Source organism: Embiotoca jacksoni, unplaced genomic scaffold, assembly GCF_022577435.1.
Source record: "Embiotoca jacksoni isolate LCO1_2020_lvr unplaced genomic scaffold, fEmbJac1.0.p SCAF_6, whole genome shotgun sequence".
Classification (NCBI taxonomy): domain Eukaryota; kingdom Metazoa; phylum Chordata; class Actinopteri; family Embiotocidae; genus Embiotoca; species Embiotoca jacksoni.
Genome location: NW_027185414.1, coordinates 4,861,759 through 4,880,110, shown reverse-complemented (window position 1 = coordinate 4,880,110; position 18,352 = coordinate 4,861,759). Strand labels below are relative to the sequence as shown.

The following is an 18,352-nucleotide window of genomic DNA, read 5'->3' as shown; positions in this document are numbered from 1 at the left end:
ATCTTACCTGTCAATAAATTTGTGTTCATGCTCTTCAGCTGGCAGCTTCCTCCTTCAACATCCACTGCTGTAACTGTAAAACCATCCCATGTTTTCCATTCATGGAGATATATATATATATATTATTATTATTATTATTATTATTATTATTTTTTACATGTATATATTTTCTAAATGTCAGTTCACAAACCAATGGGTGACATTAGAGTTCCTTGCCACTTGACCTAAATGTACTTTATAATCAAAAAAGAAATGGAAATCTGATTTTATACAACAGGGGACCTTTAAATGCTACCATAAACCATGCATAAAAATATTTAGACATGGCTGAGTATAATTACATAAACACATATTTCACCATTTTATTTTCATAACTTAAAAAACAAACATTTATTTACAGTGTTCCAACAGAGAAAAACACCCAAAATCATATTTACATACGGTGGGTGATCTCAAGCAAAGATGTTACAGCGTTAGTAGATATTTTCTTTTAACAATGTGAAGAATGATACTTGGTTTGAGAAAAAATTACCAGCTGAATGCAGAGAATATCTTCAATATCTCCAACATGGGAAACCACAAGTAGCTGCAGTTAGTTTATGCAACATGTTGTTTCACTATTTACCATCAACAACAAAAAAAGACAGTTAAAGATTGTTATCTGTGCGTTTCCCAAAAATCGGACGACATTCTGCAGAAAGTGATGACAGAGATTATACTTCTTCCTTCTGGTTTACTACCTGTTGCTGTTTGAGACTACAGTAGCTCTTACTTTTTTGTACAAAAAATGAACTTTAACAGCAAACTTTCCAACATTTGATATGAGCTTTTGAAAGGTTACGGTAACATTAATGTAGCCCTCGGGGAAATGCTGTTACTGTTGTTGACCGCACTGCTGACCCCATGTAGGAAAACAAAACAAAACAAAAAAAACATGCAAAATAACCGTTAAAAATATCCACAGGAACAAATATCTGTTGTCATTAAATCACCTTAACGTTCCCTTTTGCATATTAATGCTTTCAGGGCATAAACATTACCTTTCAACTTGTTTTTTTGTGTGGTACAACCATAAAAAGCTCTGTAGCCATGGTTACCATTTGACCCTCATGGACACATTACCTGGCAATGAGGGAGGAGCAATAGGCAGCTCCTAGGTGACAGGATGTCTGTGAAAGTAGTGCTCTGCAGGAGATCAAAGCTATCTACCAGCATAGAGAGGCCAACAACCAGCTCAGTCAAACAAACTGCATCGACATAATCACTGGTCTTCCTCCCTCTGCACAGCTCCATCTGCAGAATCTCAACATGAGACGGGCGCCGGGTGATTGGGATCGATCTGATGGTTGTGTGGGTAGAATCATCGTTGGTGTGACGAGGAAAACACTTCCTGCCTGTTAGCAGATGGGATGAGGACGTGTGGCACAGCGAGCTTGTGCAGGCAAACGTGCTGAGGACACGGCATGTCAGATCTTGAATCTTTTGGGAGTGAAGTGATGGGAAGGGGAGGAGGGCACAGATCAGCCACGTCTCCGGAGCTTCGCTTCAGATGTAGAGAGAACCGTCGGCAGGTCCCACATAACCGACTCCAATCAGAAGAACATCTATCAGAGTCCAAATGCCCAGGCCTCCAAAGCTGAAGAGTTTGCCCAGACCCTCCCTCCACTGGCCCAAGTAAAACCGATCCGCCCCAAAACCACCAAGTGTAATGCTTCAGAAAGGAGAAAAAAAAAACTGAGTCAGAAATGATATTATAGCGAATATCCCTGTTCAAAAACATTTCTTTAGGATATTTCCAGCATCAGAGCTGGTTGAAACTACAGTGATACAAGTAAGAGGTTTACCTGAGCGCTAATGCTGTTGACCATTTATATCCACCGGTCCAGTTACAAAATAAACGTTTCTGAAAACGTCTTTTACCTAAAAGAGAAAAATACTTTTACTGAACAACAAACAGACCCTGATGTTCAAAACATGACCCAAACACCTTCACAAAAACAAATGAACATGACTGAAAACACATTTCTCATAACAATTTTACAATATCTGTAGAAAACTTGCAAAAAGGCGGATTCTTTTTTTGTGTTTTGATTTGTATTCCTGCATTCTGTAATAATGTCCCTGAGGAGGTAAACCTTCAATACATATTACAAACTGAAAGTTTCCTTTGGAGACTGTCCATTAAGCTGCTAAAATAAATAGCATATAGTGGAACACATTCTATTAGTCTGATTTAAACCTGGCAGACCTCAGGTTCCCCAAGGGAAAGAGACTTTTTTGTTTTGTGTGACTCCTCATTTCCTTGAATCTCTACAAAGGAGGACAAGTGTTATCAAAACAGTCACATAACTGAAATAAACTGGAAATGGCGAACAGTCAACAAACCAGACAATTGGGAAATTCAGAGAGGAAACCACTCCTTTCAAATGCAACACCTGAGTCCCTTTGACTGAGATGCAGTTACTCCACTTAAATTTAGAAAGCAAACAGGCCTTACATCAGAGCCCTTATCATCATTCCCTCGTCATACCTAAACAATGCACGTGGTCCAACACGTCACAGGTGGCGTTGTAGCGCTTGCGTGGGCATGAGACCGTCATACAGTTGGTAGAGTTGGAGCAGCGGTACAGGGACGGGTCCAGCTGCCAGCAGAACTGACAGGTGACGGAGAGAGAGAAGTTGGTTTGCTGCTGCCCCGACTGTCCCTGTAAATACAATTAAAAATATATGTATATCAATACACAGCCACAATTTCTCTTTAGTGAAAAAAGGAACAGACTTTATATTAGTACAAATCATCAACACTTACTATACCTCAAATAAGCACAAATCTATCACAAGAGGAAGTGCTACTCACTGTGCACTGGACCCCTTTTTTGGGTTTACAGCTGAAGGAAGCCGGTCTGCCGTAGGTGCAGTTGTGTTGGTAATTGCAGTGAATGCAGTCAGCTGGCAGGCGAGTACACAAACTGCCACTGGGACACTTGCTAGTGTACCTCTCTTCATCAAAAGACACTGCAAAACATCCAAAAAACAGTTAGAGGACCCAGTTCCTGCTTTATTAACTCCATGTCAGGGATCACCGATGGGTGAGGCGACGAGCGTGCATTATCGATGCGTCACGAGACGTACTGGCGAGATCGGATCACAAGTGACCAGCTTTACGCTGTCTGTTCGCACCTGGCATTTCATGCATCTCTAAATGAGTCTCGAGTGACCACTTGTGATCGGATCTTACTTCCCCGCTCTATATAAAAAAAATGAAGGCGTAAGCTAAGTTAAGAAAATATACAAGAAAATAAGCACAACAACTGGAACCTGAAGCCTGGAGCCTTTAGCGAAGCAAGCCTCAGCTTGTGCTTTCAATCACTAAACAGCCACTTTGCAGTGCGAGTTTGCAGTAAATCTCTCCATGTTTCTGTACAGTTCAGCTGCGCTTGGCACAATCACAGTAAAAACAAATAAACGAAGAGCAGCCAGACATCTTCAGGTGAAAGGTTGACTAGAGGACCAAAAACTAACAAACCTGCTGTTACGTGAAGGTAAGACATCGGAGCACCGGGTCAGATACGAACAGAAGGTTTTTTTTTTTTCATTTGTATTGCCTATTTAAAGGATATCAGCTGAGTAGACGGTCTTCCAGTGTGACCCAGGACGGATTGAGGACACATTGACCCTGTTTCCATTTGGCTATTTCCATCTGGACAGATGTGATCTGACCACAAGTGGCCAGCAAAGGTAAAGGTGGAATCACATCCAAGAAGATTTGAGGTCTGATCTGTTCAGACCACATTTGGAGGTGGCACGCATGTGTCCACAATCATTTAGCAGTGGAAACACAATGCGACCTGAGGACAGATTGTAAAACCGCCTACTCAGCTGATGTCCTCTGAATAGACTTTCTTTTTTTTTCCCACCTGATCTGATTTCTGCCTGCTTCTTTTATTTGTATTTAATATCGTGTGTGATTCTGCTGAGCGGCTGAACTGTAGCCGACTGACAGCAGGAGAAACTTACTGCAAACTGACGTTACGAAGCAGCTGATCAGTGAATTAAAACATACATGACGCTTGTTTCACCAAGTTAATATTGTGTTACTTCCGACACACATCATCCATAGCAGTGGGAGAGACGCAGCGGAGAAACGCTGTGGATCAATAATTAATTAATAATTAATTCATCTAAGAAGCCGAACGTTTCGGGCTGTGAATTAACTTACAAACTCCAGTGTTTCAAACGTGAAATACGTCCCATCCCTGTATTTGTAACAGACAGCGCATTAACAAGCCGTTCAGTTAAACTCCTCGTCATGTATCTGTTTGTCTTGTCAGTTTATCACCTCTAATTTCCAACACATTAGCTCACACAGCTGTGAGAGGCCCCGCCCCCTTTGATCCACAGCAGCAGAGATGCGCTGGAACAATGAATTAATCGGACCTGAATCATTGTGGTTCTGATGTTCAGGTTTCTGTTCTTAGTATTTACTTGTATATTTTAGTGACGTGGTCATTTGCATAAACAGCGGGGGAAGTGAGATCCAACCTCAAGTGGTTACCCAGGACGCATGCTGATGTAAAGTGGAAACACTCGGCCTCAAGCTGGCCACGATTTGATCCGCTCACGGCCAGGTCAGATGTCTTCTTCGAAATAGCCAAATGGAAACAGCCTCCTTTGCTTACACACTGCAAAGAGAATGTGGCCACATGCAACCCAGACCACCTCCGAACACGGCCTGAGCAGATCGGACGGATCTCAATGCGTCGCTGGTGCGTTTCCAACCGTACTTCTGCTGGCAACCGGTGACCCGATCACGCCAGGACGCATGTTAATGCACGGTGGAAACAGGATTTGAGTCTCTTGCCATCTAATTTAGGACTGTAGGTTTGCGGGAGGTAAATGACTAAACACTCTGCTCTCAAATAATGTAAGCCATCAAAGAGTCTTTGAAGAAAGCCTTTTGATACTGATTGCTCCATTATGGCTGCCTGCTGGCCACCAAGACAAAACTGCTGTTGCTCTGTTGAAAAGCAATGAACTGATTCAAAGCATAGAATAAAAACATAGAAAATGTTAATATCTTAAAATATACACAAAGGAAATGTTTAGATTATAAAGAATAAATACAGAATTTGTTTTATATTTTAATGTGCAAATATATAAAATCTTTATATCTTAAATTATTGCTATAGAAAATGTGCTTGAAAGTTGATCAGTCCTCCCTGAACTAGCCGATGTCTCTGATCAGGCTTGTGTGTTTTTACCACCGTATTATAGCTCAGTAGGTATGCAGAAATTTGCTGTTTATCCTCCCAGGCTATAAACTGTAAAAATAATCCCTTTCTAAACCACCATCATGTCGGAAAGAAAAAAAAAAATACTCTGCGGGTCACACATTTGAGTGTGTAATTTAAAATAATCCAATCTGTGAAGTTTTAGTGTTGATCAGGGTCTTGAGATGTATAAAAAAAAAATCAATAATGCTCAGATGATGATGATGGTGATGATGGTGATGGTGGTGATGATGGTGATGATGATGGTGATGGTGGTGATGATGATGGTGATGCCTGCAGTGTTTACCTGAGGTGGCAGCAGGGACCACCGGGCTGGTGATGACCGGGCCGTGCTGGGCGTCCCTGGTGGAGAGAGGCTCCTGGCCGACATGTGGGGAACTCAGGTACCCTGCCGAGCAAACCACACGACAAAAGAAGCTATACGAGTGCAACTCCTCCTTCAACCTGCCATTGAACACTGTGGTGTAAAAATAAAAACAACAACAACAACAACAACAACAACCGAGTATGTTCCGTCTCAGTGAAGACTGACGAGGTGACGTGTTACAGCCGGTGACACTGTCGTGTAGCAGACGGCTAACTGTTAGCCGCCACGTCCTGTGAGGTTAATAAAACGTAAACACAGCTGTCCGGTGTGTTTGACGGACAGCTGCTGAATCGGACCTCCTCGCTGCACCTCGTGTTTTCATCTCCGACGAGATAAACGCACCAGCGCTAAGCTTAGCTCGCTGGCTAACCAAGTAGGCTAACACAGGAGGAGGAAGCCGTCGTCGGGACTTTAACGACAGAGAGCCGGTGTCGGACGACCGTGGACACCCTGTAACTGTACCGTTAACACACTGGAGGACCAGGTCCGTCAACAATACGACAACGATCGCGTAGTTTTTAAAGCACCGTCCTCGGTCCGGTCTCCATCGCTGACAGATGGTGGCCATTGCTGCTGCTACTGCTGCGGAGATGCCTTCAGGGCCGGTCGGAAAAAAGAGGGATTTCGGTTTTTTCCTGCTCGTCTGAGGCTCAAACACTTAACCCTTCACGTACTGGGGTTCAGCACTTGGCCAAGGAATGAGTTTAAGTAAAGGGCTTCTGTCGAAATAAATATTAAAATGAACCCAAGCTTCAACACAACTTTATAGTAATCTTGAAAATACTAATTGATCTGACGTGACTATAAGTTGTGAAGTAGGGTACATCCCCCAAACCCCGTCATAAGGTAGTGTCACTCAAAGTACAAAAGGAGATACGCTGGAGTTTTTCTTTTTTATTAAAAAGGCTTTAATGTTTTCGTTTTCCCATAAATTTGAATGTCGCTAAATAAGCAGCAGAACTTCCTGGTCCTCCATTTGCCACGCCCACCATGCCATATGCTCCGCCCATAAAACAATGTCTCCATCCTGTGTCAGAAATACGGGAATTTAAAATTGTATTAAAGATTCTTAATGAAGTTTTATTTCCAGACAGTATACCACATTAATTTTCTGTAGCTCACACTCATGGTAAGAGGAACCATGAAAGAAAGAAATTTCACTGCCTGCCTCTGGTATGTTCCTGATCTAATCGTGTTATGAGGATGTGATTACATATTGCGCAATAGACATTACTAATGAAGACTTGGAGTTCCCATTATTGCACATTTTGAGCCTTTGGAAGAAACAAACTAAACAAGCCTGACAAAATCTTCAAGGGCTGCACCCATAAAACAAACTGTTCGAGACATCGTGTTAAAACGTGAACCTTTTCTAATGTCAAAGTAAAGTAACAAAAACACTCATTTAGCTGATTTATTTTATTTCCAGGCGTTTCCACAGAGACAGACCTTCATAAAAATAAGTCATTCACATTAATTTCGTTACGACATTGATCACATTGTCTCATTAAATTATAAAGTAACTTTCCTTCTGGTAGACTTTGACCCAATTTAATTCCCACACCACATACAAAAACGTTTCCATCCTTCACATGATTGTGTGGACATTTCAAAGTTCTTTTGCAGCCTCATTCAAATTACATTGACTTACAGAATATCAGTTCATCTGTTTCTCAGTCTGAATTCTACGTTTCACTTTCTCCATACCATCTTCATCTACATGTGCCATCATTTGTCCCTTTAGTGCTCCTCTGACTAAGGCGAGGTATTCAAAAGCAGAGTCTGCTTTGCTCTTCATCTTGATCAGAACTCCTCCTCTGCGTTTTGACAGCGGGACTGTTTGAGCAGGGTCAGGCGAGCCATCACCTCGGACACCGTCAGCTCTCCGTGGACTTTGTTGTCCCTCGTTCGCACATTGACGGCGTTAGTCATCTTCTCCTTCTCTCCGACCACTGCCAAGAGGCAAGGAGACACAACAGCTTGATATGGGCCAAATAACACCGCATACACAGCTACCCTAACAGTCCCCATTTTGTGCTGCTGAATTCAACAACTATGGATGGTTCGCCAGCTTGGAGGTCCAGAGGCCTCAGTACAGTTAAAAAGGACAATGACCTTTTTTTTTATTTTTTTTTTTATTTTTTTTTTTTTTAATAAATTATAAATATATATATATATATATATATATATATGAATAGGTGAATAACATGTGATTTGTAGTAAAGAGCTAGTCAAAATAAAAGGAAAAAAAGAAAAATATGTTCAATCTGTATTTGTAACCAGAGATGTTTTAAGTCTGCAGGGTTTCCAAATCAACAGTAAAGTAACTTAAACTCTGAGATCACAACATGATGTTTCACAGCCTGACAGACATTAAAACTATACCATAAAAAACTATGATACGTCTTAAAGTTTTGTATGTCTGACTTTTGGAATAATTAAATGGTTCTTCAAGTAAACTTGAAGAACCAAAACAACATCTGATGCCGATTTAACTAAACCTGAAGTTTTGTTTTACTGTGTTCCTTTACATTTAAAGCCAATGAAACCTTAAATAGTCTACTTTGTTTACATTGTGTTGGCAAAAATAGTTAATTTAAATTGGGTGGATTACATCATCAAGAAGAGAATTTTTTTTGGCAATCATAATTCTAGACTCCCATCTTTAGAAACAGACTGAACATTAAATATGCAGGACTGTACGATGTTTACAGTCTTCTCCATAATGCAGTACAATCAGGGGTATGTCTGATTATCCAAAATTCATTCTGCAGTGTGGCAGCCAAACTTCTAAAGAACTATCTGCACTGACAAAAAGAACAAGAAGTCTTACAGCACTGGTATGACCCTCACAGAGCCCTGTTCAACATCATGAAGTCAGTCTGGGAATAAATAAGGATACAGAAGACACTGATACTGCCTGAAACCACAGAGGAATGGTGGGAAGGTCTCCAAGATGCTTGGAACAAAGTACCTGCCAAATACCTTGAAAAACTGTCCAAGTGTACCACAGAGGACTCTACTGGTGCTGTTTGGTGAGGGGTGATGAAGTCGTAACACCAAATACTCATTAGATTTAGTTTGTCTTTGTTTGCTGCACTTAAATAAATGTCTGTTCAGTCACTATCAATCACAGAATGAGGTAACAGCGGTGACAGATGAAAGTCCTTGCATTTGCAGAATTTTTACCTGAAGGAGCTGGAGGTCTATGGCAGCTCAGCATCCTCACTTGTCACCTACTTTTAGCGTCGTACATTTTTGCACAGTCCAGCACTTTCAATGTGATCCTACTCAGGGCAAGATGTTTTCTTACCAAGAATGAAGTTATATTGTGCCAGCTGAGCGTTTCGGATTTTCTTGTTTAGAAGGCAGCCAGAGTCCAGGTCAGCATCTGCCATGAAACCAGCTTCTGTAAACTGCTTACATACCTGACAAGTAGAAAAAAACATTGATTAATATCTAGTATGCTTCACAATTGTCTACATTCTCAATGCCACAATTAAATGATGTGTACATGTATTGTATCATACTAAAATGATAGAAAGAGGAAGGGGAAGTGGAAGACATACCCTCTTGGCGTAGTCCTCAAGGGAGGGGTTAACGGGCACTAACATCACCTGTCGAGGAGAGAGCCACAGAGGCCTGGTGGAGGGACAGACAGGCTATAATTATACTTATATAGTGACATACTTTGCCAGTTGTTTGATTTGGTATTTTTAATTGAAGCTCTCAAATGCAAAAGGCACCAGAAAGCACCTCACCATTTCCCTCCATAGTTCTCTGTGAGGATGGCAATCATCCTTTCCACTGAGCCCAAGATGGCACGATGGATGATGACTGGTCGGGCTTTGTCATCCCCATCCTTTCTGTTATATAAAAAAAAAAGAAAAAAAAAAAAAAGAGAAAAAATAAACTTACACTTCTCTGGTAAACGTGACTATGTAAACTTGTACTTATTATTTTTTATATTTATAATTTTATTTAAATTGTGTTTGTAGAGCACAGTCATACAAAAGCAAAGCAATTAAAGCAATAATAACACGAGCAACAATGTTTCATCATCATCATGGCAATCACTCTCCTAAATCTACCAGTTTATCTGTCTACATCCATCCATTCACTATCTACAGCAGTCCTTCTCTTTCCATAGACAAAACTCTGCTGATTGGACTAATACACAAACTATAACTACTATTAGATCATGTACTGCCTGTTGTCTGTTGCTGTATACGATGTGCATTGTTTTCCCATGCAGGTTTATTAATTCAAGTTCCTGGTGAGATGACAAACCCGCCACCTGCTCAATGAGTTCACATTAGCATAACACTCTTCACCTCTTCAACAGAACCAGTTTGTATGGTGCACAACCAGAGACATTTTATCCAGGAGGGGCTTAACAAATAATCCTTGGGGCAGTAAAGTGCACAGACTCAGCAGTGTGTCAATGGTTTGATTTGGTGACTCACCCCACAAAAGTCAGGTTGAAGCGAATAGGCAGCTGGAAGTCCAGCTGAATGGTTGCACACTGGTGGTAACGTCCAATTGCATCTTTGATCTTAATGTCAATCTGCAGCAGCACAGAAACAATTACAGTTCAAATCTCAAACAATCAAATTGAATGTGTTTGGCAGAAAATAATCACAAAAAAAAAATTCAGACCTTGGGTCCATAAAAAGCTCCGTCTCCAGGGTTGAGTTTCCATGGTTCCCCGAACTCATTCAGACTGCTTTCCAATTGCTGTCAAATAAGGGTTTCACATATAATTTAAATCTAAATAATGAAAGGCAATTACTGTGGGCCAGACCAAGTCGTACTAAAGTGCACAATCGAGTACTCTGCACAGCCTTGTGCACTTTCACATTTAAAGTGGTGCCCCTATGGAACTTACAACTCGACAAAAGTAGAGCTCAAATCAAGCAAATGAGTAATGTCTTATTGACAACACACCACCTACGGATTCAAGGAACTTCACAATGACTCACAGAACTGATACTACGGTATGATTACATGGCAGGGAACCAGACCTTTCATCTGCAGCACCTTGTCACTGTCAACATGAGTATTTATTTGCTTATATCCAACATGTGGAAAAGTCCCTGTGGTGTTTCGTCCTTTGAAGACAAAGTCAGATCTTATTTTATGATTCAGATTGCAGCTGGAGTTCAGTTTTATAGTTTATGTAACTATGACGGATGACAGTTTACCTTCTCCGCCTGGTTCCACACAGCGACGTCGCCCAGATACTTGTCAGGGCGAGTGGAGAGGTGAAGCTGGAAGGAGAATCCGAACACATAGTAAACACAGCGGAGGAAGTCCAAACAGCCCTTCATCTCCGACTCGATCTGTGAAAAAAAAAAAAAAAAAAATGACTCAGTGTGAAAGAAATGACAAGTAGGTACTTGTTTTTCAGAAATGTTTGAGGATCAAATACCTGAAAACAAAAAAAACATTATCTTTTATTGTCCCACAAAAATGTTAAAATCCCCCTGATGTTGCCACCTGATCCATGGCGCAGAAGATGTGAGCGTCATCCTGCTGGAAGCGCCGCACTCTGGTCAGCCCGGTCAGTGTTCCCGACAGCTCGTTCCTGTGCAGGACCCCGAAGTCTGCCAGCCTCAGAGGGAGCTCCCTCCACGAGCGAGGCCTGTGGCCGAACATCAGACTGCAGGACAACCAGAGAGGAACAAATCAAATGACTGTGACATGCATTAATTACTGTGTCAGTTTTGATATACAAATCACTGCAAAGCTCTGTGAGCGCTCTAAATTTACCAGTGTCCCGGGCAGTTCATTGGCTTCAGTGCAAAGATGTCTTCTTCCACAGGGAAGGAGAATATGTTTTCACTGTAGTGCTGCCAGTGGCCAGATGTCTCCCACAGTTTGCTGTTATAGATGTTAGGGGAGGCTACTTCCTGAAAGCCTCTTCTCCAGTACTCATCCTAGAAAAAAACAACAGAACCAGATAAGCCAAACACACCAGCTGGGACTGCACAGGTATTTCAGTCTTAACCGACAGCAGTTTAAAAAAAGAAATTCACATCTCGTAGGTTATATTTATCCAACTGTTTTTCCTGAAGCAAAACATTTAATAGCTTGTTGAGTCATTTAGCAGCTAACAGTAGAGGGCTGGTGTAACTGGATTGCTGTGAATATGTGAAACAGGAAGATGGTGAATAGATAATGCTTATTCAGCATTTCCTTAACAAATATTATTAGCAGAAAAAAAAAACTTGTCATAAATCATGTTACTGCAGTCAGAAGAAGCCATCTAACTTTGAGGAAGGTTCCCTGCACAGAGAGGCCTCACTGTCACATGTTTGAGTGGCATGTTGCAGAGGGAAATGCATAGAACGCTCATGTAACTTTTTTTTCCCCTTCACGGTAACAGCCCTAGGTGACGTGATAATGATCTTGCACCCTTTCTGTGCAATGCATGCAAGGTCCTCTTGGCTTGGCCTAGTTTGTGGGTGCGTGCTGTGAAAGTATTCAACATGTCAACATATTTTGCAAATACAGCACAAGCCAAGTTCCTGTAGAGTCACTGATCTCTGCCAAAGAGATCAGACTACTCTGAAATCTAAAGTTTGAACTTTGAGTGAGAACTTCTGCTTCAAGAAAACAACCAAACTAATTTTTATTTATAATGTTCAGTTTGTCATGTATTTGAGAGAAACATCCTTTATAAAGCTCAGGCCAAAATTCAGACTGACACTGTAGACAGGACTGGGCCAAACCTTTCTGGAGAATTTAAACTGATGAAGCTGATCAAATCTATTCAGTCCTGTTATGCTCCGCTTATCTGTGAGCTTCTTGATGATTGCAAAAGTCAACAGTTATCAGTCTGCATGTCAATGAGCTGCCAATCACTACAAGTACACTAGAAAGATGAAGGCAAGGCCTGAGGCACATGGAGTCAAACTGAAAGTGATTAGAAGTGTTTCTGTGTTTGAGAAATCCTGGAGTTCTTCCTCTTTTTTTTTTAAACACTACATAGAAACTTTTGAAAAGTTGTATTAATTTTTCTCTAGAATAAACTGGCATTCAGCCACTTCAATTAAAATGGCAAAATCTATATTTTCAAACTACCAATCAAAGCTTATTAGAATACCAAACTGGAAAAACATGATTTTATATTGAAAAACATTGTAACAGTGTGAATACAATATAATGAACAAATGAGGATAATTTTAGCGTGCTGAAGGACGGGAGGCATACAATTATACACAACAATCACAAATAGGCGAGTACTGACCTTAAAATCCCCATTCACCTCTGTGGAGATGCACTTGCTCATCATGGCCAATATAATAATATGATAACATAAATATATATTGAGTTTAGGTGACGATTGAATTTTTTTTTTTTTTTTGTAAAAACATGGTCTCTAAAACAATGAGAGGATCATTATCTGAAGGTTTCTGTGGCTTAAAAATACCACAACTGAATTTTCTGTCTTAAGTCAACTGAAATTTGCATATTGGCGCTACCCTTACCCTGATGAACTCTGTCAGTGTGTTGTAGATGTAGGCACCGCGCGGCATGAAGAAACAACTGCCGGGGCTGAGATCATGGAAGAAGAAGAGCTCCTGATCCTGTCAAGCAGACAAAGACCACTTTTTAATAATTTCACACACACTTGTCATCTCCAGGTACAGCAAGCAGGAAACACTCTGTACACAGCAGTGTTCAAAGAAGAAAAACTTTTTCTCAAAAGAATTATGATAGATCTTCAGTTTCACTATATTAAGCAGTATTAAATCAAACAGAATTAATATTATAGAAATAATAATGATGTATATTTCCACTGTTTTGAAAAAAGGAGGCTCTCTACTATTTACTTTGAGAAATACTCCCACATCAATTGAAAATTAGAGTCCTGTGAACTCAGAGACCTTTTATATAAACATAAATATTTTATCTATACAAGTGTCAAAACTGTTGGTGTTTAACATGTTTAATCAGTTTTCCTGAAGGCTTCTCTCTTGACTTTTGACAGCACCAATGAGTTATTAAACTGGACTAGGTTCCATGAGGCATTGCCCAAATGAGAAGGGTTGACTTGGGAACACGCCACCGAGCACCATCTTTAACACAACATGCCACTTTTGCCACCTCCCTCCAACTGGCTTTGACAGCTTTGCCCTGACTCTGCGTTGTTGAATATGTAGCGGTGTCATAATAAGTGCTGATTGAGGAGCAGCCGGCTGCGTCTCCCATGCTGCGAAACCAGCTGGGGTGCTGGGATGACTCATGCGTATCCCGAATGTGCCAATAAGAAGAAGCACAGTGCCCTCCGGTGGTATGGAGTGGCAACAGGCGATGAAGTGCAGAAACAAAAAATGATCACTGGTTGTAAAATAATCAAAAGCTGATGAATTTGATTGATAATGGAGTTCTGCCTACTGGATTATACTAAAACATCACCAAATATATTTTGTTTCTATGTCATCGTATGTATCCAGCTTAATCTTAACATTTTACCACATTTATAAAACCACAGACAAAACCTCTACAAAAACCTTTAAAAAGGAGATGTTTCATCCATCATAATACACAATTACAAACTAAATTTCAGTCACTGGTTTTATGCCTGAACCAGCTGAAACACGACTGCCTACAGTGACTCACTTTGCCAATCTTGCGATGGTCTCTGTTCTTGGCCTCCTCCTGAAAGCGTTCCCACTCCTTCAGCATCTTGGAGTCTGGGAAGGAAATCCCATAGATCCTCTGCAGGGTCTCCATGTCGGAGCGGCCCTCCCAGTAGGTGGAAGAGTTCTGATGCCAGAGGCAGTTGGAAGATACTGATTAATTTAACCCGGAGATCTGCTTTGGGACTCATTTAAAAAAACATCCTCATCCGAGAAGAGCATAAATTAATTTGGGGTTTAAGATTTTTGACTGTGTATTTTCCACTCACCTTGTAGATCTTCATAGCCTTGATCTTGCCTGTATGTCTGACATGGGGACCTCTGCACAAGTCAATCAGGGGCCCGCATCTGTAAAAGATTCATGAGTTACGGCAGTTAGCATTACAAAGTCAAAGACCACACAAAAAAACAAATAACTTAAACTTAAAACATCATTATTACATGACTATAGTTACCTGTACACTGTAGTGGTGGGGGTGGTGACTTTCTCATTCAGAATGCGGCATTTGAATTTGTTGTACTGGAAGGTACAAAACACTGTTATTAAGGTATTATATTGGGCACTTTTACTCAAAAAAAAGCATGCAAACAGTGGAAATAAGACCAGGCCAGTCTCAATATACCAGACAAGATCAGATGGCTGGTGAATATTTTTGAAAACCAACAGCAGGATTACAGTACTTTAAAAAAAACTGGTGCCATAGTTTATCCTTCCAGCCACACAGAGGATCACAGTCTGAGAGTGAGTGTGTGTGCTCCGTCTCTCACCTTAAACATTTTTAGCAGGGTCTCCTTGCTGATCTCAAGCCTCTCAAAGGGCTGTTTCTCCTTCACCACAGTTTTACACAAAGTCTCCAGGTCCCCAAAGTCAGAGCTGGACACTCCCCTGGAAACAGAAAGCACGCTCAGTTCATCACAAGAGCTCAAAGGTTGGTGTTGTTCTGACTGGTTTCATGGTGTTTCTAATAATGTTTGAAATGATGACCCGTGTTTCAACTTAGTACACTTTAAAAGGAAAAGTCGCTTTGCTTTGTTGGGCCAAAAAAAAAACAGTTTATAGCAGAACAGCAATCAACAACAGATTCAAAATGAGCAGTAGTACATGATTGTTCTAGACAGGCAATATATTTCAAGACAAAAATGATTGAATCGGTCTCCATGCCTTAACACTATCAGCTAATTAAAAAATACAATTGGTAAAAACAAATACACATATGGAAATCCGAGTTGGTAGGGAAAATACTGTCTCACTTCTGTCCATCCAGGAACATGTCGTAGTAGAAGCCGTTCTCTATCGGGGGTCCGTAACACAAACAACCTCCATAAAAGTGCTCCATTGCTTCACCCAGGATGTGAGCGCTGGAGTGCCAGTACACCTGAGAGCAAGATGAAGAAGTACACCAGGTTCAGTCAATTTAAAATATGTTGTTTAAATGCCTTGAATTCTTAATTTGGACAGTAAGGTTGGATTGTACAATATTAAAGACATTCAAAAATAAAATGATACTTTAAATGATTTTTTTTTTGCATCAAAAATTGATTTGAACATCACACATTTTAGTACATTTCCGAGGTGTTTTTATATTTACGAGCAACGGCTTAAAATGGTTTTGTTCAACAAATGTAAATGTTTATTTGTGCTCACGGCCTGAGCGTCCTCATTGTCGAAGCGCAAGATCTCAAGCGAGCAGTCCTGCTCGAGAGGTCTGTCCAGGTCCCACAGCTCCCCATTCACCCGGGAGATCACAGCATTGTCAGCCAGACCCTGGCTGAAAGAACAAGGACAGTACAGACATGCATGAGGGCAGAGGTTCTCATAATTATATTTAAAAAGACTATTAGGAATAATATCGTGAAAAAAATCATCAAAAACTAGGGTGCTTTTTCGAGTGAGAAATGTATTCTATTGATGAATTGATGATACGATTATAGACAGACCATTAGAAAATCTAAGGTAAGTACTGACCTGATATCACAAGCCAGCTGATACGGTGTTGTGATCCATGCTTTGCCCTCCACCTTCTGCCCATCTGGCAGCTCCACAGTGATGGGCAGGCTGTGTGCAGCTTTCTTTGCCTGCAGGGCATCGCTCTCCCTCTTCAGCTCCTCATACAGACTCAGGCGCTCTGCAATGTATCCAGGCTGCAGACAAAAAAAGCAATTAGTGTCCACAAATTGCTGAAATTGCTTTGCATGTTGTTTGGTGACACTAATAGTGACAATGTTAGTTTTAGTAAAGAAACTAAAATGTGACAGGTTTTGTCCCTCTTGGTTACAAAGGGTGAACAGGTCTTTTAACCAGTAGTGTCAGTAATAATAAAGTATTAATACTTTATTTCCTGGGAGTATCTGTACTTTGATTGGGTTTGAATATTCCTGTCAACTTTCCCTTTTACTCAAACTTAATTTTCTAAATAAAATATATATTTTTCTGGCAAGCATCTTGGTTACTTCGTTACTACGAAATAAAATCAAAATAAATTTGATAGCCTAATGATACAGATTGCACAAGCAGGTCTGGAGAATCAGAGGTCCTGCTTGCAGGCTACATCATTAATAAATCATTGCGCAAGTGCAAAGAGGTGCCGTCAAAGCCGCCAATCAATTTCTGGTGTGCCTGGCACGGTTGAGACAATATCATATTGAATAACATCAATTGTACTTTTCACTTGGAGCCACAGAGGCCCCAGTTGCTTCAAAACAGTAAACTTTATAATTCTCAAAATTCTGTTTACTTATTTAATAACAGTATTTCCTTTTACTTCCAATATTATATATATATAAATATATTTATTTAATACTTAAGAACAGCAAATATCAGATATGATAAGACTTTTCCTTAAGTAATTTTCTTATAAGTGACTATAACTGAAGTTATTTTCTGCTCAGATATCTGTACTTCAAGATACTTTACACCTTGCTGCCTGTAACATTCACCTCTTTCACTCCTCCATCTCTTTGCCCTTTGTCCTGCTTCTTCTCCTTTTTGTTCTTGTCACCTGGTTTTGTGTCCGGAGTCGGCCCCTGTTAACACATCGTGCAGACACAGTAACACTGAGCACGGCAGCTATTTCTGGAAATGGAGTCATTCAGCTCCAGTGGACTGAGGCCCGCTGCAGCACCGCTCACTCCTTGATCACAATTCAATATCAATGAAATTGGGGAACATTTACTAAACCCGCTTTTATGATTACCTGATTATCTTTCCGGTTGTTTGTCTGCTGCGCTTTGTTGGTGTTTCTCTCCGGAGCTCTGACACACTTGTCTCCCGGCTGTCTCTTGCCCTGCGCCTCCTCCGGCTCCAGCTCCGCCTGCAGACCCCGCCGGAGGTGCAGCAGCCGGTACCTGAGCTTCTCGTTCTCCGTCCGTAGGCTCTCCAGCTCCGGGGAGACAGCCGACACACCGTTAGCGTCTGGACCGCGACTCAGTCCATCCCGAAGAGTGGATATTTCCCTGGTGAGGAGCCGGATCTGCTCCTCCTGGCCGGACAAACGTGCAGCCAAGCACTCCGCCATCTTTAAATGACCACCAATGACAGCTGACTTCCGGTGAGGGTTTGCAGACAATAAAATCCATTGGCCAAGAATTCAAACAAACAAACAAACAGATAAAAGTTACGTCATTTATTATGAAAATATAAATATATAAGAATATTCTATGTTAAATCTCAGTGGATGCGCATGAATACATATGACTTATTTCATGGTTTTCAGAATGAGACAAACCAAATGGAAGTTCAAATCTGTGCCGGCAAGAGGAGAAATAACCTTTTTCTTGTCTCCAAAATATGACTTATCATACATTTCTCTAACTGTATTTTAATTTGATTTACCCTTTTATGTCCCTCAACAATGATGTTAAAATATTTCAAATCTGCATCGGGGGGCTTTTATGGATATTATGAATTTTCAAATAGAGCTGTAAAACATATTCTGCTGAATAGTGGTTTACATTTACATGTATATGTATTATTTATTTATTTATGTATTAGTTGCAGTAACGGAGTACCACCAGTAGGAGGCAGTAACACATTTTTTTCAATGCAT

General features: G+C 40.7%; 2 protein-coding genes across 2 annotated transcripts; both read right to left on the bottom strand.

Annotated features, from left to right (window-relative positions):
- Window positions 1–348: 348 nt before the first annotated feature.
- Window positions 349–6,263, bottom strand: tm2d3 (TM2 domain containing 3). The gene is made up of 6 exons (XM_069173533.1): window positions 6,121–6,263; window positions 5,578–5,679; window positions 2,858–3,015; window positions 2,531–2,705; window positions 1,845–1,920; window positions 349–1,711 (listed from the first exon to the last, which is right to left on the bottom strand). The coding sequence occupies exons 1-6, from the start codon at window positions 6,224–6,226 to the stop codon at window positions 1,546–1,548; spliced, it is 783 nt and encodes a 260-aa protein (XP_069029634.1). The 5' UTR covers window positions 6,227–6,263; the 3' UTR covers window positions 349–1,545.
- Window positions 6,264–7,062: 799 nt separating this feature from the next.
- tars3 (threonyl-tRNA synthetase 3) lies at window positions 7,063–17,827 on the bottom strand. Its single transcript, XM_069173965.1, has 19 exons — window positions 17,501–17,827; window positions 17,244–17,330; window positions 16,273–16,448; window positions 15,952–16,075; window positions 15,558–15,682; window positions 15,075–15,192; window positions 14,762–14,826; window positions 14,576–14,654; window positions 14,287–14,433; window positions 13,152–13,250; window positions 11,431–11,597; window positions 11,158–11,320; window positions 10,863–11,000; window positions 10,318–10,395; window positions 10,125–10,225; window positions 9,420–9,524; window positions 9,228–9,300; window positions 8,972–9,086; window positions 7,063–7,610 (listed from the first exon to the last, which is right to left on the bottom strand). Exons 1-19 carry the CDS (start codon window positions 17,819–17,821, stop codon window positions 7,462–7,464), a joined length of 2,430 nt encoding a protein of 809 aa, XP_069030066.1. The 5' UTR covers window positions 17,822–17,827; the 3' UTR covers window positions 7,063–7,461.
- Window positions 17,828–18,352: the final 525 nt, after the last annotated feature.